This window comes from Aureobasidium melanogenum (assembly GCF_000721775.1).
Source record: "Aureobasidium melanogenum CBS 110374 unplaced genomic scaffold scaffold_9, whole genome shotgun sequence".
NCBI lineage: Eukaryota > Fungi > Ascomycota > Dothideomycetes > Dothideales > Saccotheciaceae > Aureobasidium > Aureobasidium melanogenum.
The window spans coordinates 799,029-823,574 of NW_024470061.1; the positions used below are offsets into that span (position 1 = coordinate 799,029).

The 24,546-nt window shown below is 50.1% G+C and overlaps 12 protein-coding genes across 12 annotated transcripts; 6 read left to right on the forward strand and 6 right to left on the reverse strand.

Moving 5' to 3' along the window:
- Positions 1-3,747: 3,747 nt before the first annotated feature.
- Positions 3,748-4,480, forward strand: M437DRAFT_47406 (uncharacterized protein; the record flags this gene model as incomplete). Its single annotated transcript, XM_041021443.1, has 2 exons — positions 3,748-4,090; positions 4,146-4,480. 2 exons carry the CDS (start codon positions 3,748-3,750, stop codon positions 4,478-4,480), a joined length of 678 nt encoding a protein of 225 aa, XP_040880346.1.
- A 434-nt stretch (positions 4,481-4,914) lies between these two features.
- On the reverse strand, positions 4,915-5,859 carry M437DRAFT_48194 (NAD(P)-binding protein; the record flags this gene model as incomplete). Its single annotated transcript, XM_041021611.1, has 2 exons — positions 4,915-5,364; positions 5,419-5,859. The coding sequence occupies 2 exons, from the start codon at positions 5,857-5,859 to the stop codon at positions 4,915-4,917; spliced, it is 891 nt and encodes a 296-aa protein (XP_040880347.1).
- Positions 5,860-6,751: 892 nt separating this feature from the next.
- On the reverse strand, positions 6,752-7,619 carry M437DRAFT_65906 (uncharacterized protein; the record flags this gene model as incomplete). The annotated part of the gene is made up of 2 exons (XM_041024653.1): positions 6,752-7,142; positions 7,195-7,619. The coding sequence occupies 2 exons, from the start codon at positions 7,617-7,619 to the stop codon at positions 6,752-6,754; spliced, it is 816 nt and encodes a 271-aa protein (XP_040880348.1).
- A 650-nt stretch (positions 7,620-8,269) lies between these two features.
- Positions 8,270-9,331, forward strand: M437DRAFT_65907 (uncharacterized protein; the record flags this gene model as incomplete). The annotated part of the gene is made up of 2 exons (XM_041024654.1): positions 8,270-8,394; positions 8,443-9,331. 2 exons carry the CDS (start codon positions 8,270-8,272, stop codon positions 9,329-9,331), a joined length of 1,014 nt encoding a protein of 337 aa, XP_040880349.1.
- A 253-nt stretch (positions 9,332-9,584) lies between these two features.
- Positions 9,585-10,731, reverse strand: M437DRAFT_47650 (uncharacterized protein; the record flags this gene model as incomplete). Its single annotated transcript, XM_041021496.1, has 3 exons — positions 9,585-9,806; positions 9,862-10,485; positions 10,540-10,731. 3 exons carry the CDS (start codon positions 10,729-10,731, stop codon positions 9,585-9,587), a joined length of 1,038 nt encoding a protein of 345 aa, XP_040880350.1.
- Positions 10,732-11,882: 1,151 nt separating this feature from the next.
- On the forward strand, positions 11,883-13,088 carry M437DRAFT_65909 (NAD(P)-binding protein; the record flags this gene model as incomplete). Its single annotated transcript, XM_041024655.1, has 1 exon — positions 11,883-13,088. One exon carries the CDS (start codon positions 11,883-11,885, stop codon positions 13,086-13,088), a length of 1,206 nt encoding a protein of 401 aa, XP_040880351.1.
- A 351-nt stretch (positions 13,089-13,439) lies between these two features.
- M437DRAFT_47976 (putative metallo-beta-lactamase domain protein) lies at positions 13,440-14,409 on the forward strand (the record flags this gene model as incomplete). The annotated part of the gene is made up of 2 exons (XM_041021566.1): positions 13,440-13,966; positions 14,031-14,409. The coding sequence occupies 2 exons, from the start codon at positions 13,440-13,442 to the stop codon at positions 14,407-14,409; spliced, it is 906 nt and encodes a 301-aa protein (XP_040880352.1).
- A 42-nt stretch (positions 14,410-14,451) lies between these two features.
- M437DRAFT_47898 (uncharacterized protein) lies at positions 14,452-15,473 on the reverse strand (the record flags this gene model as incomplete). Its single annotated transcript, XM_041021548.1, has 2 exons — positions 14,452-14,648; positions 14,708-15,473. The coding sequence occupies 2 exons, from the start codon at positions 15,471-15,473 to the stop codon at positions 14,452-14,454; spliced, it is 963 nt and encodes a 320-aa protein (XP_040880353.1).
- A 1,100-nt stretch (positions 15,474-16,573) lies between these two features.
- Positions 16,574-18,520, forward strand: M437DRAFT_47992 (putative flavin-containing monooxygenase; the record flags this gene model as incomplete). Its single annotated transcript, XM_041021571.1, has 1 exon — positions 16,574-18,520. One exon carries the CDS (start codon positions 16,574-16,576, stop codon positions 18,518-18,520), a length of 1,947 nt encoding a protein of 648 aa, XP_040880354.1.
- Positions 18,521-18,603: 83 nt separating this feature from the next.
- M437DRAFT_65912 (SET domain protein) lies at positions 18,604-20,043 on the reverse strand (the record flags this gene model as incomplete). Its single annotated transcript, XM_041024656.1, has 1 exon — positions 18,604-20,043. The coding sequence occupies one exon, from the start codon at positions 20,041-20,043 to the stop codon at positions 18,604-18,606; it is 1,440 nt and encodes a 479-aa protein (XP_040880355.1).
- Positions 20,044-20,499: 456 nt separating this feature from the next.
- On the reverse strand, positions 20,500-22,639 carry M437DRAFT_47632 (uncharacterized protein; the record flags this gene model as incomplete). Its single annotated transcript, XM_041021489.1, has 2 exons — positions 20,500-22,487; positions 22,540-22,639. Coding segments are annotated over 2 exons (2,088 nt in total), but the record flags the coding sequence as incomplete, so codon positions are not given.
- A 287-nt stretch (positions 22,640-22,926) lies between these two features.
- Positions 22,927-24,332, forward strand: M437DRAFT_47693 (GPI transamidase-like protein component PIG-U; the record flags this gene model as incomplete). Its single annotated transcript, XM_041021508.1, has 3 exons — positions 22,927-23,068; positions 23,125-24,030; positions 24,094-24,332. The coding sequence occupies 3 exons, from the start codon at positions 22,927-22,929 to the stop codon at positions 24,330-24,332; spliced, it is 1,287 nt and encodes a 428-aa protein (XP_040880357.1).
- Between the last annotated feature and the right edge of the window lie 214 nt (positions 24,333-24,546).

Sequence of the window (24,546 nt, forward strand, 5' to 3'; positions counted from 1 at the left end):
ACAGCACGTTGTGAGCGTCGGACTTTTTTTCGTGTTTCAGACGCGCTTGCGCCCTGGAACCTGGAAGTTTGTGGCTGCAAGATGACGCCTCGACAGTCGATCTTCCATGCGTAAATCGTACCACCTTGGCAGGTGCTCCAGCAGTACCAGCCTCCTTTGGAAAGTCGACGTGCCGCTCGTACCATTGTGGCACTCTTCGGCCCGCTTGTGGCTCGAATCAGATAAGATGGATAAGATGGTCTACAGAACACAATCTTGCGTGCTTGGTCTATTGTTAAATACCACATGGCAACAAAGTCAATTGGTCCGAACGGAAACTGATGTGGATTCTTTCCAAAGAGTGTATGAAGTATAACTACAGGCTTGCATGACCTAACCCAATGCCCTATGCCGCCTACGAGAAACTGGTCCTAATGGGATCCAATCCAGCCGCCGTCGCTTAACCTGGCAGAATCAAGGAAAGAAAACATTACTCAATACCCTTGTGCATCGTCCATGATCCCCAACGCCTGTGATATGCTCGAGTTCTGCAGAATCTGTCTCGACTGTGTGCATATGATCCTCTAGCTGTAGTCGTATTCGTCTTCGTCATCGCTATGTTCGCTCTTTACTCCCTTGAGCATTGAGAACCACCCAGTACTAGTCTGTTGCTTCTGAGGCGGGACGGGTTCTTTGAGAAGTACTGGCTTGTTGCCTGACATTGACAGCGGTGCAATCTCTTCAACCTCAATGTCTTCGCCGTCGATAGAGGAGTCATCGTCGTCGCCTTCGTGGTGAGAATCGCAGACACCAACGATCTTGATAAACTCGACCACAGATGTGGTCAAATTACTGGCTGCTGCATCGACAAGCGATACAGGCGCCAGTCCTTTGGCCGCCGCGTGATTGCGAGCCACGGTAACAAGGTTGTTTGCATCGCGGGAAACACGAATCTTGAGTGTCTCGGGTGTTGGGCTCACAGTGCTCTGTGAGAGATGGGTCGTCGAGGAGTGGGGAGAACCAAGGTTCGAAAAGGAGCCTTCAACACCAGATGTCATGTTTCGCACGCTTTGAACAACGTCCTTGGCCTTCTCGAGAGCCAATTGCGGAGCAGATGTTGTATCGCGGGCTGCTTGCAGTAGTTCATCGATTGAGATCTGGAAGTTGGTCACATCCATATCTTTCACCAATCCGTTTGGCTTCAGATGCTCGTGCTTAGATGCTAGTGCCCCAGGGGCCATGTGCTGTATCGAGAGGCCGGTGGAAGATGCCTTGAGCGTCCTTAGCTGTGTTCTTGTCTTGGCATATCGGATCTTCCATTGCTCGTTCTCTTCTTCCAGAGTTGCAATGCGAGCCTGCAGTTGCTCTTCCCTCTCCAGGGCCGTCTCAGTCTGCTCTGATAAGAGACGCATTTCCTGCAGGTGTTGTTCGGCACTATGGCGCACCTCGTCTGTGACCTTTCTTTGCTGCACAAGCTCTTGCTCTAACTCTTGGTAACGTTGCTGCCAATCGTTGTGCTCAGATGATTTCGACGAGGATTCGTTGGCTCGAAGCATATCATTCTCTTTCTTGATTTCGTCGATTTCGAGATGCAGGTCAGAAACCGCTTGTTCCGTGCGAGCACGCAGGTCAGATTCGGACTGATCGCGATCCACTTTCGAGTGCTCCAATTCAGCGTGCAATGTGTCCAGCGTCTTCTGAGAGTCTGCTATCTTCGTATCCAGCTCTTGCCGTTGTTGCGACCACTCATCTTTATCCTTGCTGTGGTCTTGTTTGTGCGTTTCGATCTCTGCATCCTTATCGTGTAGTTTTGATTCCAAGTCTGCGATCTTGGCCTCGAGCTCTGACACTTGAAGTTCGAATGCTTTCATTGTTTCAGCATCTTTCTCGCTGGTGCCGGACACTTGTCCCAAGCCGTATGTGTCGTCCTCGTCTTCGTCGGTCTCGTCGTCTTCCACCATAGTGCTTTTGTTGGGAACCATGGTGTTACTTTGGAACGTTTGGGGAAGCGGTCTTCCAAAACTGCTGTTTGGACTGATGGGGCCACTACGAGAGTCGGTACGAGGTGGAGGCATGCTTTCGTCGGAGGGCGAGTATGGCGAGTAGGGACCATTACTCGGGGGTCCAGGCCTCATTCCCGGTGGAGGAGGTCCGCGCATACCATTTTGTTGACCTGAAGGACGGCGCATGGCGTATGGAGGTCCTTGTCGGCTGCTGCCTCTGCTCGCTACGCTGCCTGTGGGACTGGCAGGTCGGTCCCCGTCCATACCCGCAAGGCCTGGCATTCGGCTTCCGAGTTCGAAGAAGACATCAGTTGCGAGCTGTCGAAATCGCTCGGGAGGCAGAGTCGACAATTTCTGGCGTGCTTGGTTTCGCTTGGGGTGGAAAACGTTTCTGGGAGGGAGAGATGGAGGCACAATGCCTCCTGGTCGTCGGCGATCATCTTCGCGTCTTTGCAGCTCGTCGAAGACGTCGGTGCTCAGCTCATTGAACTGTGTAGGTGACAAACGAAGCAACTTGTCCCTCGCTCTTGTGGGACGAGTGTTCCCCTGCTCATCTCTCAGGTAGGGTGCAAGGTAAACCTTCAAGACCGAATAATGGTGGGCCAATGCGGCTTCCTGGTTGTTGGACTTGACAGACTGTCTGAATTCGCTGTTGGCTGGCGAGTAGACACCAGGGCCGCTGAGTGAGCTTGACGAGGAAAGGTGGCTGTTGGTTGCGCTGGGCGAGCGCTGTGAGCGAGCGCGACTCGAGAGACTGTTGTCGGTCGAGCCTTGTGACAGTGGAGGTGAATTCTGAATAGGGACGGCAGTCCTGCTGGCGGCGGCAGCATATGGATCATTAGCTAGAGGGGGGCCTTGGTGGCCGCGACCAGACAGAGTGTCGTCGCGACTGCGATTCGGCGCGTGCATCATGATGTTGCTGGAGTCGATGTTGGTGGAGTGGATACGAGATTCTAGGATGGCATGGACGTCGTATAATTGTAGATTGTTTCTATTTTCCAATCATGCGCTTTGACTCGGTCATGGAATTGAAAGGAGTATTGTTGTCGATAGATGCTACCAATTGACCAGAAAGGAAAGAGGAAAGAAGAGAAAACAGGCAACCGTAGGACAGGCAGGGCAAGACGGCAGATGAAAGAGAGTGTGGACAGTGGAATTGCTCACGCGCGAGTCGAGTCGAGCGAGCCTCCCCCTGATACCATAAAGTTAGACAATTAACGCCGTTGGATCTCTGCTGCGTGATTCGCTGCCCTGAGCGCCAGGGTCGAAGCGTGGCTCCAGCGTGACCCTGTGCCAGAGATTCCTGGAACTGGAAGCTTTGAGAACTTCCATCTTCCATGGTCCCTCAAATGATCAAGACTGCAGAATCTCCGTGCCGCGCGTACCAACAATACGCTTGCATACGACTGTGAGATGACCTGACTGCAATGCAAGGTCTATCGTACATCAAGTGATATGTGCTTTAACACTGGTCCAAGTCATGACTCGTCGCGTGTAATTGATCATTTCTAGAAAAACGCGTCCTGGATGGACGTTTCGCGCACAGGGGTTGTTCGCAGCGACGCCACGGCCGACCTACATAGCCGACGGCTCGGCTGTCCAATTGCTATCTATTATCTAACTGTAGTGGACAGGTGCCCTTTACTATGCTCGGGACATCTCTCCTTTTCCGCCTGGATCTGATCCTCTATAGGGTGAGGCTCAGAGAACCTTTGTGTCCTCGACTAATCCTGCGGTACAAGCGCTCTCTGTTTACATCCGAGACATGCCGTCCGGACAGGAAACGCTGCCATACTGGCAGGTCAACGTCCCGCCGGAACACAGATCTGATGTGTGTCCAGAGTTCCTGAGAGATGCCAACGAGAAAGATCAGAAAATTTTAGCCACTCCAGATTCTGAGTTTCGTCGTTTGTCGTGGCCAGAGGTTCAGGATCTCATACGCACAAACCGCATTGATCTCTTCCAGCGAGTGCCCAGCGACCTTCGCCGCTACAAGGCCTATACTGCGAAGCTCAAGGACCAATATGGTTCAGTCATGAACTTCGTCATGGCCGAGAGATTGAAATGGCAAGATCTCGTACCCCAAGGCGAGCCTTTCAGCAATACAGGTAAGATTGTTACGAACCGGTCTATACTCTGTTCAAATGTTGACATCGGCGCTAGACGATATCAAAATCTTGTTGAATGACTGGCCTTACGGGATTGACACAAGAATTGTGCACCTTGTGGTATGGGTCAAGTTTCAATTGGAAGAAGACGCCGTCAGCGGTGACTTGACCGATGCCGCCAGAGAAAAACTTGATGGATATGTCAACAAGACGTTTCGAACTCAGGTCGGCGCTGAGAACTGCATTTGGTTCAAGAATTGGGCGAGCTTGAAGTCTATCCATGCAGTGGAGCATTTCCATGTTATGCTATTCTCCCCTGACAAGCAATTCGTGGACGACATCACGAACGGCGATGTAGCATTGTCAGACAAGATTAGAACCGACGTTTGAGGCTGTATGCGGAAGCATGTCAGAGATAACAACGACCTACCCTACCATTCTTCTCGTATCCGTCGGCACGGAGTTTGGTTCCGGGATGTTGTAAGTCGGGCAACCCTGGTCTACAACAATCATTATCTCCAAAGCGAATTCTTTCACCAACACATCATTTCCTGTAGTAAAGATCCAACTCTTAAACGATCATGGATCACTTCAATGCTATGAGTGGCGTTTCTGCGATGCATTCCACGATCCTGACATACTGTTGCCAATCACACGAATGTCTACACAAGTTGGTAGACAGCTGCTTGCGTCCTATCTGTCACACTGGACAACTCCTTCGCAACTCAAGCCGGTATGTTTCCAGAACCGCTTCAGATTCAGTCACAAATATTCCTCGAAGTCGATTACATTCTTGAGTTCTACGCAGATTTCTATGTTCTTCTTTAACAGCCACCGTTCTTGACCATGCGCTTGAAGCACTGCTCGTACGCATCATGAACCTCAGGAATCTCTACTCCATACTCTCGAAGCTTGTTGACCAACTTATCAGTATCAAGCTTGCAGTTCGAGCGTCCTGCCTTGATGACCTTGCTCTGCTCTTCCAACGAGAAGTTCTTCCATGTGAAGCTGGGACGGACAATCTTCTGGAAAAGTCCAAGTACCTCGTTGTGCGAGATGGCGCCAGGGTTAGTGAAGTTGTAAACGCCAGTCTCATTGTTTTCGGCGAGGACGATGGCGGCGGGAAGCAGATCGTGCAGAATGGTGTTGCTGTTCGGTACGTCGACGACGCGTTCGTACTTTGTGATCTTGGTGACAAAGTTGCGAGGGTGTAGGTCGTCGGATACTGGCATACGAAGGCGCAGGCATAGGACGTTCTCGTAGTTCATCATGATCTGGAGAAGTTGTCAGCTAACACATCTTAGCATCTGGATTCAAGATATGCTCACCTCCTCAACCTTCGACTTGGTAGCCGAGTAGAAAGATCCAGAAAAGTTGGCAGGGTCAGTCTCCTTGAAGCCTGGTCCGCCAATGGGATGGGCCTCATCGTAAGCGTAGATGCATCCCGTAGCAAAGACGCTGATGTGGATGCCACGCTGCTCACAAGCATCGGCCAAGTTCAAAGTGCCGATAACGTTGCTACGGATAGTAGCAGCCTTGTTGTCCTCGCACCAGTCAACGTTGGGACGACCTGTGCAGCCTGCACAGTTCAGAACATGTGTAGGCTTGACATTTTCAAGCTCGGCAATTACTGCTTCTCTGTCCTCCATACGAACAGTGGTGGTGTAGACAGTCTTGCCCTGATCCTTGAGCAGCGACTCGAGATGACCAGCAACCCATCCCTTGCCACCCCAAATCAGGAAAACATTCTGGGTAGTTGAAGAAATCATGTTGATAGTGTTATGTAAGTTCAGTTAAAGAGAAGATGCTGAAAATAGTAGTGTAGGAAGAAGAGAATAAACTGGAAGATGTGAGGTAATGGAAAGATTGGACACAAGGCAAGGAAGAAGCACGTAATGTAGAAGAGCGAGGGAAAAAGGTAAGGGGCAGCAGAAATGGAATGTACAACGATCAAGGCGGCTAGGCTCTCCCAGCAGTCGCAACATCTTTGACACAGAAGCGCAACTATCGAGCGCTGCATGAGACTAGGAGTCCGCGTAAGGAGGATTCATCAGCGAAACGTTGAGACCGTCGATGGAGCTTGCAAAGTAGTTGATCCTCAGCAATTGGTGTAGATAACTATTGACCCAAAGCAGATACACAGCTCCTGCGTTAAGCATCAGCCTCAGACACAAAAGCGTGGGGGTGGTGTAAGGATTGTACCAAAGTTTAACCGTTGCAGCTGAGAGCAGCTGCACCCAGCTGAGTGAGTGCGGGGCACTCTGGACCGTTTTTTCGGACATTCACTGGTACGTATCTATCTCATGCCATCAAACAGCCTGCATCCTGCACGTTTAAGAGTCCGAAGCTGCGAACACGCAGGCACAGGGCCACAGGGGCTCGAATCGATACTGTGGTCAACGGATATCACTGACCGAGATTCTCTCTGCCGAGGGCATCTGAGGACGGCGCCATGTTGACGAACTCGTGGACGCGCATGGCCTTCTGGATTTCGTCGGGCCATGGACGATAATCGATCATGAGTTGAGCGCGATCAAAATCTCGAGTCATTCTGTGCTCAGATAGCCGTCCGGCCGAGAACATTGTGTTGACACGCACTGAAGGACAACCTTGAGACGACCAAAAGAATCATTGTTACACGGCAAGAAAACATTAATTGTATTATTCATCCTTCTCCTCTGATTTGGGCTCGTCGCATTTCTCTCTGGTCAACTTCATCGGTGTCATGGCCATCTTCAACTCTGGACAATGCCGGTAAATCGCCATGCGTGTATCATGGTTGTCCCAAACTTCCACCATGCTCTTTGCCATGTCTCCAACATGGATGCCGAAGGATTTCTTATGATAAATATGGTCGATGACAAACTGCGATGCTTCCGTTGCATTTGGAATAACTGCATCCGGGATGGTGGTCATACGGTAGCTCAAGAATTGATCTTCTGCGATTGTATCGTTATCTCGCTGTTGGAAGGCGAGGATACGGCGAACGGTAGAAACGCGACGGAGTGAAAATCCGCCACTGCCTGGATAAGCCTGTGAGTCTTTATCGTTTCTGGAGTGTTGTTAGCCATAGTCACTATAAGCAGTGGCGAGAGACTGATTACTTTGGTCCACTGATCCAGTCATAACCCAACCAGTCGTCAAGACTTCGCAGTGCATTTGCACAGATAATTGAGTCGCGACTGAAGACAAAAAGGTATTCCACGCTCTTAGGGAGCATCTCGTCGTAGAACTTGGGGTTTGCAAGCAAGCGGTGGCTACCCTCTACAGAGTGGTAGTCTGATCTAATTGTCTGGAATCGAAGCCTTCCTGATGCCTCTTTCTCTTGAATAGCTCGGCTGCTGTTGACCACGGCAATACTTTGTGTTGATCCAAGGAACAAGAAGGGCCAGTCGTGCGGGACATTGACCATCATTTGCAGGACCAGAGGGGCAAGAGTTGTCAGCGGTCGTGAGTCGATCATGAGAGCCAGTTTTGTCTTGTTATAATGTGCCCATGGTGCATCCGCATCATCCCAGTCAAGCTGCATCGTAGGCAACTTTGCGAATTGGTTTGAGACTGCATCTGACAGCGACTTCTTTGAAGGTCCAAGGAATGCAATGATCCAGCTACGCAAGAGGTCAGCTTGGTTGATCGCGCAGTTTCTGATCCTCTTACACGACTATCAGAGACGACACAAGCTTGATGAACCCGACACTTCGTACATCATGGATACTGGACAGCCAGACCATACTGTGCGGATGTTTTTGATAATCTGTGAGCGACCAAAATAGTGGTCAACAATGGTGCACGTAGGGATCTGATGGTAATAATTTTGGTCTCGATCATGCTTTCCTGATTCAAAGGTGCAGCACGGACGATCACCCCTGTGTGGTTGCTTCTCAGCTCGCGTCAGCAGCCGTTGGAGGATCGCCGTTACTTTTAAACACACCTTCGGCACCGTTGTGAGACTGCACCTTGATCTCTTTCAATAACTCAGCTGGAAAGTATCGGGAGTGTACGTATGTACTCAGGTCGATCTGGCCAACGTTCAGGAAATACGTTGGCCTCGAGTCTCCGTAATCATGGTCAGGCTTGGACCCCCTTGCCGTGCAGCCCCATGCAAGAGAGACCAGAATCTATGCTCTCTCCCGCTTCGCTCTTGCATCTTGCATCACATTCTCAATTTTGGTTGACATAATGTCCACGTTTGGAGGAGGAACACTCGAGAAGCTCTCGCGAGTTTCAATGGCACCTCTCGCTAGGATGGACAGAAAAAACAGGATACTTGCCTACGCATATGCTGGCTTCTTCGCTATCTTCCTGTAAGTCATCATCTAGTGGTCCTACGTCGCTTGTACTAATGGAGTCAGGTTGATTGTTGCAATGGTTAATCTAGGACACCAGTTCCTCCCAGCAGCGCCTGCCATTAGGCTGAAGTATAAGGAAGCCTCGCCATACGACCCACGAAAGGTAGCACTCCTTATTGAGAATCGACCATCGCCGCAACTCATTCCACTGCTGCTGCATTTTACCGCAGTCATTCCAAACGATTGGCGGGTCAGGTTCATGGGTTCGAAAGAATCAATGGCTTCGGTCAACAGCTCGTTGGCCGTCCAGGATCAAGTGAACATCGGAAAGATGGATCTTACCTACATTCCTAGCAACATGAGTGTTGCCGGGACAGAACAAATCAGTACATTCTTGACCAACCTCTGGGTCTACGAAACTCTTTTGGCGCCCGCGGAGTGGCTGCTCGTTTTCCAAACAGACAGCATGCTCTGTGCAAATTCGGAACAAAGTCTGAACGACTGGCTCGACTACGACTATGTTGGTGCTCCCTGGAGCCTGAAAGACAAAGGTGGTGGTAATGGTGGACTCTCGCTTCGCAAAGTCAGCAGTATCATCGAAGTTTTGAAGCATCAGGTACGCTTGCCAAACAGTGAGCCTGAAGACGTTTGGCTCTGCAACCGCCTGAATCAGCGAGTGGGGGCAAAGGTTGCCAATGGTACCATGGAGAACAAGTTTTCGGGAGAGATGATCTCCTCGTATAGTCCTATGGGATATCATCTTGGAGGTTCCGGCAAAGTCTTGCACGGTGGTAGCTGGGGTACACCGGAGAAGAGAGAACGCATCTACTCATGGTGTCCAGAAGTCAAGATGATCTTGAGTATGGATGGCAAACATTGGTTGCCCGGTGATTGCAAAGCAAACTGGAAGAGAACAGAGGAGGAGGAAGAGTTCGAACTTATTCCATTCTGAGAAGATCTTGAATAACAGTCTGAATGCATTTCGAATTTGATTTCTAGCCTTTGATCATTTTCAGATCTTCGTCATGATCTAATCGTCATGTACCAATCATCTATTGAGAACTGACACCATGTGCAATAAAGCTTTGTGGCTATGGAATGTTCGACAATGCAGGATCACAATTGCTTTCTGGTTGTCTCCTAACTATTTTGAATCATGTGGCTTATATCATTTTCGCGGTCTACTCTCGGGTGGCTTTGGACCTCTATTTGAAGAGGGTTGTAGCGACAGAATACAACACAATGCCTCCTACTGCGATGACAACGCCAAAAAGACTTTTGTCGTCAGCACCATGTCCACTCGTAATCCAACCCAATGCGACAATCGATAATGTCTTTGAATGGCCAACCACAGTGCTAGCAACAGGCCCAGCTCCATCAATGATGACAAATTGCGACAGGTTAATTGCAGAGGCACAGAGTCCGCTCTACCATAACGAGGTTAGTAGTTTCTCCAAGAGAAGTAGCCCATCATGAACTTACGAAGAGGATCAAAATCCATCGACTAATTGGCACTTCAGACCAGACCGGAAACGTGTCAATGAATGGAATAAAGTAAAGCAGTGTTACAGCACCACAGAGACTCTGGTTATGTAAGAGCTGGTGACTGGTCAGTTCCAGTTTCTTGTGGAAAAATCCAATCCAAACAGTATAGACTGAGCTGGCAACCACGCCGGTCATCGCGAACACGACGCCTAGGAAGCTAGTACTCTGGGTGCTAGCTCCAGGCTTGACATCGTAGTAAGAAACGATACCGACGCCCACACAGACAGGAATCAAAGTATATGCTGCCTGTCTTGAAATTGTTTTGCCATAGAAGGTGGAATTGAGAATGGCCGTGATGGGTGTGAGGAGGATACGACTAGTCTGGTAGAACATAACGGATGAGAATGCGAGGGAGAGATTGGGTAGAACCACGTTGAAGCACATAGCTGCGCCTAATGGTAGAATCTCTTTGACAGTAGTCTTACGTCGCTCGAAGTAGCCGAACCGGGGACTGGACACCACGTGCAAAGTCGCAAAAGTGACAAAGAAGTGGAAGCATGCGAACGAAAGTTGTGCTCCTCTAAGGGAGGGGTCAGAGAAAATGCGTTTGTTGGTGAAGACCTACACATCTTCAGTCAGCGTTGATGTCTGCACATTTCAATTCACTACGCCTACAATGCCAATCGTTGCAAGGACGTTGATAGCTATCCACATCATGAGACTGCTGGACGGTCTCTTCGGTTTCTCGTGTTTCTGTTCTTCAAGGTCGATGTCCAATTTCGCTTCGTGGTTTTCGAGCAATGATACAGCATCCCCATTGTCTGAGTGGTCGCTTGACGCTGCGCGTTCGTAATCGTGGTTGCCCATTTCTGTGACGGCTACCTTGAGATCGCTATCCTTCATTATTTTTTTTGGTGCAAGAACGGGAGTGTTGATGGAATGGAGGATATCGCAGATCCCATCCCTTCTTTCACGTGTTCCGATTATAATCGCTCACATTGTACATTGATTAGGAACGATCCACTTTTCCGGGTTCAATACAAGGTGACAAGTTGAGGTTCAGCCTCACCGTTCCCAAAATCGACCGCTGGACCCCTGCGTTAAAGTTATGTACCCCCACGCTCATGGCGTTCGCCTGACGCCGTTGACAGAGTTTCCCCATCGCACCCCTAACCTTAACCACTTGTAGATCCGGTCTAACGACACAGCTCACTTCAGCTCATCCTTGTCAAGCCACGATCTTTTGAGCGTCGTCCACACCCACACACGCACATCATGTTCGGCTATCTTCAGAGCATATCTGAGCTTCATGCCAATGTAGTAACATTACCATGGTAGATTGAATCTTCTTGATCGCCCCGCGAACACCTTTTGAGCTAATGCTAGTACAGACTCGCAGGTTCCAAAAGTTATTCGGACTATGTCCTGGTAGACCAAGCCATTTACCCAAATAGGTGCTTAGAGGGATAGCTGTCGCCATCAGATGTCGCGAAAGCCCCTGCAGAAGGAAGAGGACGAAACGTCGTAAGATCCTCTGGAATCGAAACAGTGGGTGTCATTCCTTACTTCCACAATCGATTGCTTCTTCAAAACGTTTTCAAATCAGTGGACATCAGCTTTCGGTGTGTACGACTGTTTTCGACCGGGGTCGATCCTTGGAGCAAGGACGTAAGCCTGCACAGATTGTCGAAGCCAAACGGTGGTATCGGTACCAAGAGTCCTGTTCACTGCTTAGGCTTCACCTTCAGGTGCTGACACAGCTCAGTCGGATATGCCGCATTTACCGTTCGCTCTAAGTCCTTGATGGTTAGCTGGCTTGATTGGTCTCGACTTGTTCTCAGGAGTTTACTCTTGTCCTCCAGAAGGATTGCACTGGCGAAACACGGCTTTGCAGGACCTAGAGATAAGTCGTTGCCTCTATATAACTTGCTGCCGAATTGTTCACCACTTCTTCACACGTCCTCACTCAGACGCTCTCTACAAATTTCTTGTTCTCTTTTCATCCCGATTTTTCTACAATGCCATACGTCAAGACACCACAGAACGAGAGTTTCCCTCCTTGGACATGGTCTGAAGCGCCTCTTCTCACAGGCTCTTCACGCCATGAGCCCAACCCCGAGATCCGTAACATCATGATCACTGGCGGAGCTGGATTCATCGCTTCGTGGGTAGTTCGCCATCTCACAACTACATATGGTGGCCACTATAACATCGTCTCCTTCGACAAGCTTGATTATTGCGCGTCTCTGAACAACACAAATCAGCTGAACCACCTCGAGAACTTCTCTTTTTACCATGGAGATATCATGAAGGTAGATGAAGTGTTGGGCTGTCTCCGAAAGCACAAGATCGATACTGTCATGCACTTTGCAGCACAATCTCACGTCGATCTCTCCTTCGGAAACTCTTATGACTTCACATACGCAAACGTCTACGGCACTCATGTGTTGCTAGAATGCATGAAGACGTATGGTATCAAGAAGTTCATCCATGTATCTACGGACGAGGTCTATGGTGAAGTCAAAGACGGAGCCGACGACCTTCTCGAAGATGCCATCCTTGCCCCTACCAACCCATATGCCGCATCCAAGGCCGCAGCAGAGATGATGGTACACGCTTACTACAAGAGCTTCAAGCTTCCCGTCATCATTGTCCGCAGTAACAATGTCTATGGTCCTCATCAATTCCCTGAGAAGGTCATTCCGAAATTCTCGTTGATGCTTCAGCGTGGATTGAAGCTCCCTCTCCACGGTAGCGGCGACAACACTCGGCGCTACCTGTATGCAGGTGATGCAGCAGACGCCTTCGATACCATCCTACATAAGGGCGAGATCGGTCACATCTACAACGTCGACTCGCACGACGAGGTCTCTACCGTCGACCTCTGTTCCCACCTGCTCCGCTTGTTCAACCTTCCCTACGCCACGACCGAAGACCTTTACAAGCATGTCGTTCACACTCAAGATCGCCCCTTCAACGACCATCGTTATGCCGTCAATGGAGACAAGCTGCGTCAACTGGGTTGGGAGCAGAAGACTCGCTTCAATGAAGGTCTTCGCGCTACCGTGCAGTGGTATCAGAGATTTGGCTCAACCTGGTGGGGAAACATCGAGAGCAGATTACAACCCTTCCCTGAACCTATTGCACCCAAAGTTCAGGTAGACAAGAAAAGAGCAGACTCACACGTGGTGGTCGCAGAAGTCGCTGCGGATGTTGAGTTGTAATATGATCTAGCTACACACATCGGGTTGGTCTGAAAAGGGTTGGCGTATTGGAGTATGGATATCAAGGTCGTTCGCTAGGGATCATGATAAATCATCTTAGATTGATGTTTTCGCATATTCATAAATCGAGTTATCCGCACACAGCATGGATTAAGAACTCGACATAAAGTTTACCCCACCTGAAGGATCGATATACCGATAATATGTTGATATACTTGCCGACCGGCCATAACCCCGCCCTCGTGTTGATCATCACTTGTGTATATAGTCAGGTGATAATGATCCAACCACATACTTGAGTGTTTTGCTGGTATTTGAACAAACAACATTTACGCCCAAGACTAAAACACCATGCCATTACAAACCCATATTCATATCTCCAGCGAGCAGGGGTTGTCCAGCATCACCACTCTGATCGTGGGCAGCAAGAGTGCTGCCCTCATCGATCCTCCCTTCTTGATTCCCGATGCCAAATCCGTTGTTCAATGGATAGAGAACACAACATCTCTGCCACTAAAAGCAGTGTTCGTGACTCACCACCATCCCGACCACTTCTTCTCCGCCAATCCCATATTGGAAGCCTTTCAGGAAGCGAAATTCCTGACCGCACCATATGTCCGCGCGGGCATTGATCGCGAGTATGACGAAAAAGTCAAGTACTGGCCTTCGGTGATGGGAAAGGAGATGGTGCCCGAGAAGCCAAGAAAGCCCGACGTGTTTGAGCATAGCTTTTTTGTGCTTGATGGAGATGAACAATCGCCCATCTGTCTGCTTGGACCGGTACAAGGTGACTCAATTGATCAGACATTATTCTGGTTGCCAACCGAGAAGACTGTCGTTTGCGGCGATGTGATATATGCTCGGAGCACCCACGTCTGGTAAGGTTTCGAGCAGTGTTCTTTTCGATGTCCACGGTAAAAAATTGTTCTGACGATTGAAAAGGGCTGCCGAGATAGAAACACCACAGATCCTGCACGCTTGGCAGAAGTCGCTTGACCTCATAGCATCTCTAAATGCTACCAAAATTATCCCTGGGCATTTGGAGAAAGGTTGGGAGATGGATGGTCAAGCTGATCTTGAACACACTCGCAAGTATCTCCAGCTCTTCGACGACCTTATCCAGAATTCTTCTCAGAAGCACAAGGTTGACGAGTTATACCAAAAGTTCAAGGAAGCCTTCCCAGAAGCTGACAAGAATCTTGATTTCTTCCTTGGTCAATTAAGCAATGCATTCGGCGAGGGCGGCCAGAAGTGGGAAGAGAACAGACATCACATGGTCGACCAGCGTACAAAAGAGCAGCTTGAAGGTTTCATCATATGATGTCGTAAAGTGGTGTCGGAACGCTTTCCAGCGGTGTATGTATCACATTGCGCTGGCGTTCTGCCACTGGCCATCCCAGCCATACCAAGGCCAACCTTGAGGAAGGGTCGAGTATGGCGGTAACGTGTATTGCTCACGACACTTACCTTCTTCGTCGCACTGCAAGTCGCATAGTCCATATACTTTGCAATAACAGTCCTCTGCTCTCGGACAAAAGACAGCCTCTTTCCCAAATATGACTTTATGCTCACGTCAGTATAGTGTATGACTTTGCAGGCGGAAAGGAGTGTTTGCATACTATGCCACGAGTACTCCATGATCCTACCAGATAGACCATCTTCGAGCCCCGTTTCGAGCAGCCAACGTTGATATCTCTCATAGTCTTCTCTTGGTCGCTTCAGTATAGTCTCTCTTGTCACTGCGAACTGCGCACAACAGCTTGCCCCAATGATCTCGGGAACGAGTACATCTGGAAAGAGCTCTCTGAACGCAGCAGCATAGACTTGGTCGGCAGAAGTCTCGCTCGTGATCTCGTCAACAGGGTGATCTAGTGGGCGTATCTCTTTCGGACATCCTAATGTCCAAACGCAGCGAAGGTTTACGTACCCTTGCTCGAGAATAGAAGGAAGCTGGAGACGCGACAATGTGCGTGCTCCGTCATACAATGGGTCGTCATTGTGCCATTGGTATCGTTCAGCGTGTAAGAAAATAACAATGTCGGGCAAAGACGAGTAGTTGTTGATGATGAAAGTCAAATAGGTCATGCCCTCTCTACCTTTGTTCCGAGGTACTGACAAAGCAGCGCTGGGTTGGTCAGCGACGAAAATGTCATGGTTCCAAGCAGGAAAGAGCGTTGGTAGCCATGTGGTGTTGTCGCGGCTTTGCGAGGCAACCACGGTCTTGATGCTTAGTTTCGTTGTAGCTGGATAATCCTGATTCAAATATTCCCCGTTATTAATCGTTATGCCGGCCGGCAAATATACCTGACGAAGGCGGAAGAGGTAGTAAGTTGATACAAGAAGACAAATGCTAGCAGCTCCAAGCAAACGATAGCGAGACTTCATCGCAGGAGTGAGAGCATGACAACATCGAACTGTTGAATCAAGTAGATGACAGCATCTCGGCTCAAAACAAGAATAAGAAAAATATTGTGAACAAGCTGTGATTATGAGGCACGGCGCATCATGTCAAGACAAGCAACCGCGCCCCAGTGACACTGAACGTGTCAGCCGTGTCACTTGAGCAAAAATTGCGACTGGCCAAACCTGGCGGCTATGCATGAGATCTCCAGCCGTGCCAGGCCCCAGGTTGCTACCTCCGATCTTGTGGTTCCTGGTAAGCATGAATTACCAGGAAATTGAAGTCTTGATGAACGCTTGATGATTTGGAGTCCGCTGAGCACAAGGAGGACTTCTCATCCCGTCTTATCAGAGCTTGTTGGCATTCTTCACAATGCCAGTGAAAATCTATCATCGCAATTACATCCGTAGATTGATCATGGTTCAGCGACACTCCGTCATCATTCCTATGAGTAAGTGCTGCAGTGAATGCACCATCTACTTCCGCGACAAAACGGAGGTCGTCCACCTGAATCTAAGAGGTAGACTGGCTCTTTATTGTTCACAAAGATCGTTACACGTGAACATGTTGGCGAGGTTGGGGAGGCTGGTGACTCGCGTGACGTAGACAACCCGGCAGCTTCCCTTACACACGATTTAGTGACTTATCCTGGATGACATCGCTCTGAGATCCACATGGCTAGCCATATAGCGTGGTGAATGTTCATTGATGCTGTGGCAAAGAAAGTGAAGAAAGTGCGAGTGAACGGTACCTCGGTCGCAAGCCGAAGCGGGGACCAGAAATAAACTGAACCCGAGGTCTGGTCAGACAGAGACTAAAGATCACCACGCATCATACTCTGATAGTTAGGTGAAATACTGATTCACATGTGAATTGCAGCCTTGTCTTTATTCACTTTCCTATTTGAGCGGTAGATTTACAAGCATGCAATCCTGAGTGAGAGACTTCGGACATGCTTGCTTAACCTAATCACTCACTCTTGAGAGCAAACAACATTTACAAAAATAGTAACGAAAGCCTTATCATCAACATATAATTCGACTGAGTCTTAGCTTAGAGGGTCGACATCGATCATCTTTGCAAAATGTCCGTCTTGCAGTTCAACCTCAATGGCTTCAAGCCAGGCGATCCTCACGATCTCTACCGCGCACATGAACAAGGCAACAACACAATCCAAAACAACATCCCGGAAGAAGTCGATGTCCTGATCGTTGGCTCCGGGCCAGCAGGGCTCGCGGTTGCAGCCCAGCTCTCACTCTTCCCAAACATCACCACACGACTTGTGGAGCAAAAGGCCGAACGACTGACCTTGGGTCAAGCCGATGGCCTTCAAGTCCGTAGCATCGAAATGTTTGAGGCCTACGGTTTCAGCGAGAGGGTACTCAAGGAAGCCTATTACATCAACGAAACCACATTCTGGAAGCCTGATGAGAAGAACCCCGAGCACATCATCAGAAGTGGCAGGATCAACGACATTGAAGACGGCCTTACAGAGTTCCCGCATGTCATTCTCAATCAAGCAAGGGTGCATGACTTCTTTCTTGATGTCATGCTTAGATCGCCGACAAGATTGCAACCAAGTTATTCACGCAAGCTCAAACAACTCGCCTTGCTGCCAGCAAAGGACAACTCCTCTCAAGATACATCTACTGTGCAAGTGCAGCTCGAAAGAACAGATCCTGAACACGAAGGAGAAGTCGAAAACGTGCGTGCCAGATATGTGGTAGGCTGCGACGGAGCTCGTAGTGCCGCACGTCAAGCCCTTGGTCTCAAACTCGAAGGCGACTCTGCAAACCAAGCATGGGGTGTCATGGACGTGCTCGCTGTATCCGACTTTCCAGACTGGAGAACCAAGACTGCTATCCACTCAGCAACCCAAGGCAGCATCGTGATCATCCCCAGAGAAGGAGGTTATCTTGTACGCCTTTACATCGAACTCAACAAACTTTCCGCCAACGAGCGTGTCTCGAGCAAAAAGTTCTCAGCAGAAAAGCTCATCGAAACCGCAAAGCGCATCTTCCACCCCTATACATTAGACGTCAAGGAAGTGGTCTGGCACTCCGTCTATGAGATCGGTCAACGACTCTGCAGCAGATTTGACAACCTAACTGCACAACAAGCCGAGACCGAGTACCCAAACATCTTCATCGCTGGCGACGCATGCCACACCCACAGTCCCAAAGCCGGTCAAGGCATGAATGTGAGCATGCAAGATGGCTTCAATCTAGCATGGAAGCTAGCCTCTGTGCTCAATGGCACAGCAACACCGTCCATCCTCCACACCTACTCAACCGAACGTCAAAAAGTGGCTACAGACTTGATAAACTTCGACCGCGAGATTGCGTCTATGTTCAGTGCTCGACCAAAGAAAGACGCCAACGACAAAGAAGGAATCGATCCTGCTGAATTCCAGGCTTTCTTCGTGAAACAAGGCATATACATGGCAGGCCTGGGAACAGCATATGCTCCTTCCCTCATCACCGCCAACCCCATCCATCAAGACTTGGCAAAAGGCTTTCCGATTGGTGAGCGTTTACATTCAGCACCCGTGATCCGTCTTGCAGACGCAAAGCCCATCCAACTAGGTCATATCGTCAAAGCAGATGGTAGATGGAGAGTCTTTGTGTTTGCTTCTGCCGAAGACCCTGCATCTGCAACTTCGTCGTTCCAAGTTGCTTGCAAAGCTATTGCAGAGATAGTGAGCAAGTTTACATCAGTGGGGGCTGATGTTGACTCCCTCATCGATGTTCGGGGCATCGTACAGCAGGGACATGCTTCGTTGAACATTAATGACATGCCCGCCATCGTGTGGCCGCAGAAAGGAAAATATGGGCTGCGAGACTACGAGAAGATATTCTGTGCAGAGGCTGTCGTGGGGTGCAAAGATATCTTCACAGCTCGAGATATCGATCGTCAGAAAGGTTGCGTTCTTGTCGTGAGACCTGATCAATACGTCGCCAACATTCTACCTCTACATGACCACGGTGGGCTTGAAAACTTCTTCGGAGGGTTTATGCGAGCAAGGGCTTGAGAAAAGTGAGAAAGGTAATGATCTCGAGCGAGTTGGAAACGTGTATTATAGTTTCAAGCCAATATTGATGTAGAGAAACTCATCTACCTCTTTTGTCTCTTTGCGCTACGTCCCTCTTCCTCTTCTTGTGCAGGCTTGTATTTCTCCAACTGAGCAGGGATGAACTCCTTGGCCTCCTTCAACAGCTTCTTTTCCCCAAGACGGACGAACACGGCCATTCTGTGACGTCCTTCGAGATCAGGGTTCTTGAGCAACTGCTCGTCTTGTTCCACAGTAGTGCCGTATTGTGCCAGTCTTGCTGGCATGACGGCGTCCATGATCTCGTAGTATGCGAATCTGAGCTGCTTGCGCTGTGCTTTGTTGGGTCCGCGGTTCACATCAATGCCCATGGCTGGACCGATGACTTGACAAACTTGCTCCTCAAGCTCTTCGGGAAAGCCGACAAATTTCGCTGTGTGAGTATTGATGCCAGTATCGTCAGGCTCGCCAGAGTCACGTTCGAGCACAAAGCCCTCCTCCATCTCATCCTCGTCCAAAGTTCCCTTCTTGCCAGTATATCTCTTGTCAATAGTGCTGGCAATAATGTCCCACGACACTTCGACTACATCGTATCTCGAGTGCTTGGCCGAAGTGTAGCCATAGCGACGCAGGAGGTCGCAGTTCGGTAGTGGACCATAGTAGTTGAGAACCTCCTCGCCAGCCTTGATTTCTCTCAGCGAGGTCATTGTCAGAGAATCCTCGCCGTGGTTGAGATGCGCGTTAAATTCTGCATCGGCGTTGAGCATGTCAGCCATGGGCACCATGCCCATTGCTTGGGTGCCCTCCAAGTCCTGAACCCAACCTTCTTGCTCGTCATCTTCCTCATCCTCGTTGTTCTCCAAATCGAAGGCATAGGCCATGATGATACTGCCCATGCGGTGTGCAAGTTCGACTATCTGCTCGTCAGAAAGCTTCTGCGCACCACTAGCGTAGAAGATATCCTCGTGAGCCTTGACAACAGGCAAGACCTTCGTCTTAAACATCTCATCAGCAGACTCCTTGCCGACCTTGTCCTTGACTGCACTGCCTTGCAATTCATTGAGTTCACTCTGACTCCAGAACATCAAGGTATCGAATGTATGAGGCAGAACTTCAAAGTAAGTCTTCCAGGCAGAGTTCTCGCCTTGCAAATACTCGTACACCATGACCATGATAAGGTCCAGCCAAGGATCAGGCATGTTCAAGTTCTCCTCATCGTCATCACCATCGGCCATACCATCATCACCATCAGCATCGAGGTTCTTCAAGCCAGTAAATATTCTTGGCAGCTTCTTTGATAGATCTGAGTTCTCGACACTGATGACGCTCTTTCTGGGGATTGTGAAAAGGTCTGTTTCGGCAGGAATGTCGGAGGTGGCGACGATGCCGCGTCCTGCTCCTCGATCTCTCAGATCAGTCAATCGGAGACGAGAGTCGAATGTGGCTCCGGGTTGAGAATTGAACCAGTTCAAGAAAACATCGGATTGTGCTTGGAAGTCGCCCATGGTTGTGGAAGTTTTGCACACCCTTGGCGCAGTGATAGATTAGTTGACAGATCTGAGAATATGTTGTCTGGTGTGTACTCGGGGATTTCGAATTAGATTGTGCGCCGTATAGCAAGAATGTTGGTCAATATGTAAAGTTGTGAAGATGGTGGATCGAAGGTCGAGGCGCAAATTGTTTTTACAGGCAAACAATGCTCCACGAACAAACGCCGCAAAGTCCGAGTGAATCTGGCAGGCACGAGCGACCAACAGTTGCAGCATCTGTCTATCATTTGAAGTAGAATCACGTTGTTCATGGAGAATTTCGAATTGTTCTGATCAATAGATAGCATTTTTGTTCCACTTTTGCCTATACAAACGCCAGATGACTGATCACAGTACAAAGACCTTCGCCCAAGAAGAAAGAAAAAAGACAACCAATATAGCCACACCAAAACACCTTGCTCATGCACAAAACTAGTTCTTGGCCGCCTTCTCGATCTTTCTTCTCTTGCCTCTCAGCTTCTCGGCCTCGGCATCCTTCTTTGCATTCGAGTACTGCATCTTCTCGAAGATCTTGCGCTTGCGACGACTCATCATCATCTTTTGGCGGTCTGTCTCTTCTTGTGCCTCCTTGCGTTTGCGTGAGATGGCCTTCTGTGCCTTCTCAGCCTCCTTCTTGCGCAGAGCCTTGGCGGGTGTAGCGCCAGCATCAGCAGTCAAGGAACGGCCCTCTGCCTCAGCGGCAAGCTCACGCTGGTGACGAGTGGCCTCATCCTCAGACTCGTCTTCCTCTTCGTCCTCGCTGAGACCATCGAATTCCTCTTCCTTTGCGGCCTCCTCTTCCTCATCCTCGTCGTCATCTGACTCGGCGAGCTCGACGTCCATACCTTCGCCACTGACAACCTCCTTGCCGCCTTGTTGCAGAAGTTTTGACTCCAGGTCGCGAGCCTCGCCATCTCCACGAACACCATCCACTTCTTCACCATCTGAGCCAGCATCCTCGTCGGCCATCTCTTCGTCTGACTCTGCCTCGGCAGCCAAAGCCTCGCCCTCGTTTTCCTGCTCTGCCAAAGACTTGGTAGGGTCGTACTCGCCCTGCTTGGGCTTGACCCAGGGTGAAAGATGGGGAGGCAAAGTAGCACCAGGGGCGTAAAGGTCGGTTCTCAACAGCTTGCCTGCGTTGATGCAGTCCCAGACCCACTGGGGCTGAATGTAAACACGTCCAGGGACACGCTCGCCAGGTCTCAAACGCTTCGAAGCGTTGGCAGCAGCGGTCTCATCGTCCTCGACAGGCATGGCAGGAAGAGGGAGGTTGGGTCTGTCAACAATCTGGTGAGTAATGCGACGGTCGGCCTCGTCGGAAGTGTAGGCGCCCTCGCCCAGAACAGTGTCCCATGCTACACGCTTGCAACCAAAGGCACGGAGAATGAATTCCAGAGGGTGACGGGGAGTTTCGCGCGAGAGGTAGATGGTGAAAGGCTCGAAAAGGTTGGCGGCAGTCGAGGCGGAAACGGTAGGCTGGTGCAGGACATCCGACTCGGGGTCGATAGGTGCAGGGAAAGCATCGAGTTCTCCGTCTTGTCTCTCCTCCTCTTCTTGATCCTTGGGGTTTGATGAGGGGTTCTCCTGGGCGGTGGCGTATGAGCTGGTGGGTTCTTCGCCGGATGGCAGTTCCAGAAGCTTGTCGGCCTCAGCTTGAGCAGTGGCCGAAACTTGCTTGGGTGCAGCAGCGGGCTGCTCGACCTTGTTGTCCAGAGCACCAGCAACGTTGCGACCCTCGATGGCGAAGGCAGCCAACTCAGCACCATGCTCGTCGGCCTTGGCGTCAAACTTGGGAGGGTATACCAAGCCGAGGCTGGTGTAAAGTCTGTAGTTGACGAAACCAAGGAGAGTTGTGTAGAACTGAACGAAGGTGCCCATGATACGAAAATCGACATCGCCAGTGACGCGCTGGACGAACTTGTAGGGAACGAGCCACAGAATGTCCTGACCCTGGATGGTGGCCTGGTAGTAGATACCCTTGATGGAAAGGAAACTCTTGCGCAGACTGTTGCTGCGGATCAGGTAGTGCTCGAACTCGTGAGTGAGACGCTGGCAGAGCTGGATGGTCTTGGGAGGAACGGTCTCGGTGGAGGGGAGGTTGGCAAAAAGGAAAAGCATGGAGAGACAGTCGTCAAGATCGCGAAGAGCATCGATAAAAGTAGGGTAGCGCTCCTTGATGATGTGGTCGAGGGTCATCTTAGGAGTGAGAGTCTTCTCCATGCGGTTTGCGTCGGAGATTTCATTGCGTCCCAGAGCACGACCAATCTTCTTGGCCAGAGCCTTGTGGTCGCGGAACTTGTTGAGGAGAGGCTCATGGAGGAGGTATTGAATATCGCGAGTGTAGTAGAAGGTGGTGGCCTGGGTAGAGTGCGAGTTCTTTGCTGCCTTCTTCTTGTTACGGGGCTCGCGAGGGTAGATTCCTGTGGAATGACTTAGACAATGCTAGACGGTAAGGGTTTGGCGATAGCGTACCCTTGAAGATACACAGGCGACGGAAGTCAGGTAGTGAAATCTGCAGTTTGCGCACAGCCTGGGTACGGGTGATGTAGTTTTTGGCCGCGCCCTTCTGGCCTGCGAGGAAGTCAGTGTGTGCATCTCAAATGATAGAGACAAGAATTTGGCGCACCCTTCTTCTGAATTTTGGCCATGGTTGATGCGACAAGAAATACACAAATGGATGGTCAAACTGGCTGAGGCGCGAGAACCAAAATTTCCCGTGATGGAACTTTCGAAGCAGCCGCGCTCACCGCCTTCGGTCCACCTTCCTCTTTTGCAGGTCGAATCGATTGCGGAGAAAGCAGCGGCTTCCCCGAGAGCCTCGACCGTGTTAACCCATCACAGTCAATTGCTTGCTCGGCCATGTCCATGTCGACCTACGACCATGCCCTCTTTGGTTCGGCAGCGGCTGTCCGTCTGCTGCTGACCTGGGCTTTTCCTGGTCTGCCCGACCTCCTCAGTGGACGTGTCGAGTTGTCCACGCCTGTGACGGGCTTCAAGAGATGTATGCACCAACCAACACAAAAACATCCAGGAGCTGAATTGACCATGCTGTTACAGTTCAAGAAGGTCTGTTCCTATACAACCATGGTCTATCGCCTTACGACGGTGGTGTCTTCCACCAGGCCCCTCTACTCCTGCCGCTCTTCTCGCTCCTCCCTGATCCCACACGCTACCCTCTGGTTACCGTCTTGCTATACACAATAGTCGATCTGGCCAGCGCATACGCTCTCATGCAAATCTTTGCTTCAGGCCAATCCTACGCCACTCGCTTCTTCACATCGTCGCGCGAATCCAAGAGATGGTCATCTTCTGCTGTTGCTGCTGCATACCTCTTCAACCCCTTTATCATCTTGACCTGCTTGGCTCGCTCCACCAATGCCTTTGGAAACCTCTTCGTCCTCGTCGCTACAGCCAAGGCCTGCCGTGGCGCCTTTCTGACCTCGTCCTTGGCCCTGGCTATCGCCTCATACATGTCCTTGAACCCTCTACTGCTACTTCCACCCATCACCATCCTGTGCTATGACTCGTGGGTCCTGCGTCGCAAGAACACCAACCAGGCTGCAGCCGCTCCGACTTTGCTCGCATTTGCTGTACGATATACCATTGTATTGGTCGCCGCCATTGCCATTTTATTCGCTTTATCATATGCACTGATCGGCGACTGGTCCTTCATCTCATCCGTCTACGCCTCACGTCTTTTGCTACCTGACTTGACTCCCAATGTCGGCCTGTGGTGGTACTTCTTCATCGAAATCTTCGACTCGTTCCGCAACTTCTTCTTGGGCGTCTTCTGGTTGCACATGGCTTCATATTCGCCTGCTCTCACAATCCGTCTTCGCGATCAACCACTAGCCGCCATCGTGCTTCTGTGCGGCATTTTTGCAATTTTCCAGCCATACGCCAATGTTGGTGATGCTGGTTTCTGGCTTTCCATGCTCTCCATGTATGGACATGTTCATGAACGTGAGTATCATATGCAGTCCCCATCGCTACATCTCCTACGATCAACTAACAACAAAACCCTAGTTTCACGATATGCATTCCCTGCCATCAGCGCACTTATATACACAACTTTGCTCGGCCCCGCCTTCTACTATCTCTGGGTGTATGCCGGTAGCGGTAACGCAAACTTCTTCTATGCCATCACTCTGGTCTGGAGTCTGGCTTTGTCCGTGATTCTGGCAGACATCCTCCACGCCATTATCAGAGATGAGTGGGAGAAAGAGCGCCCTGAAATGAAAGGCAAAGAAGCTAAACAAATATGAGGCTACGAACTCTCCTTCTCCTGAACAGTTCAGATAAAAAGTTGAATCAATCATTTTACAGAAACTTGATCCACCCGTACCTCTGCTCATCTGCTGACTTGTCAAAACTCCCTCATCCTACCTTGCTTCCCGCAATTTGACAGCCCACCAGAGTCCAACCTTTATATACGGTGTTCTTCCGGTGCCTTTCTAAGCAAAAAAAAAAAAAAAAAAA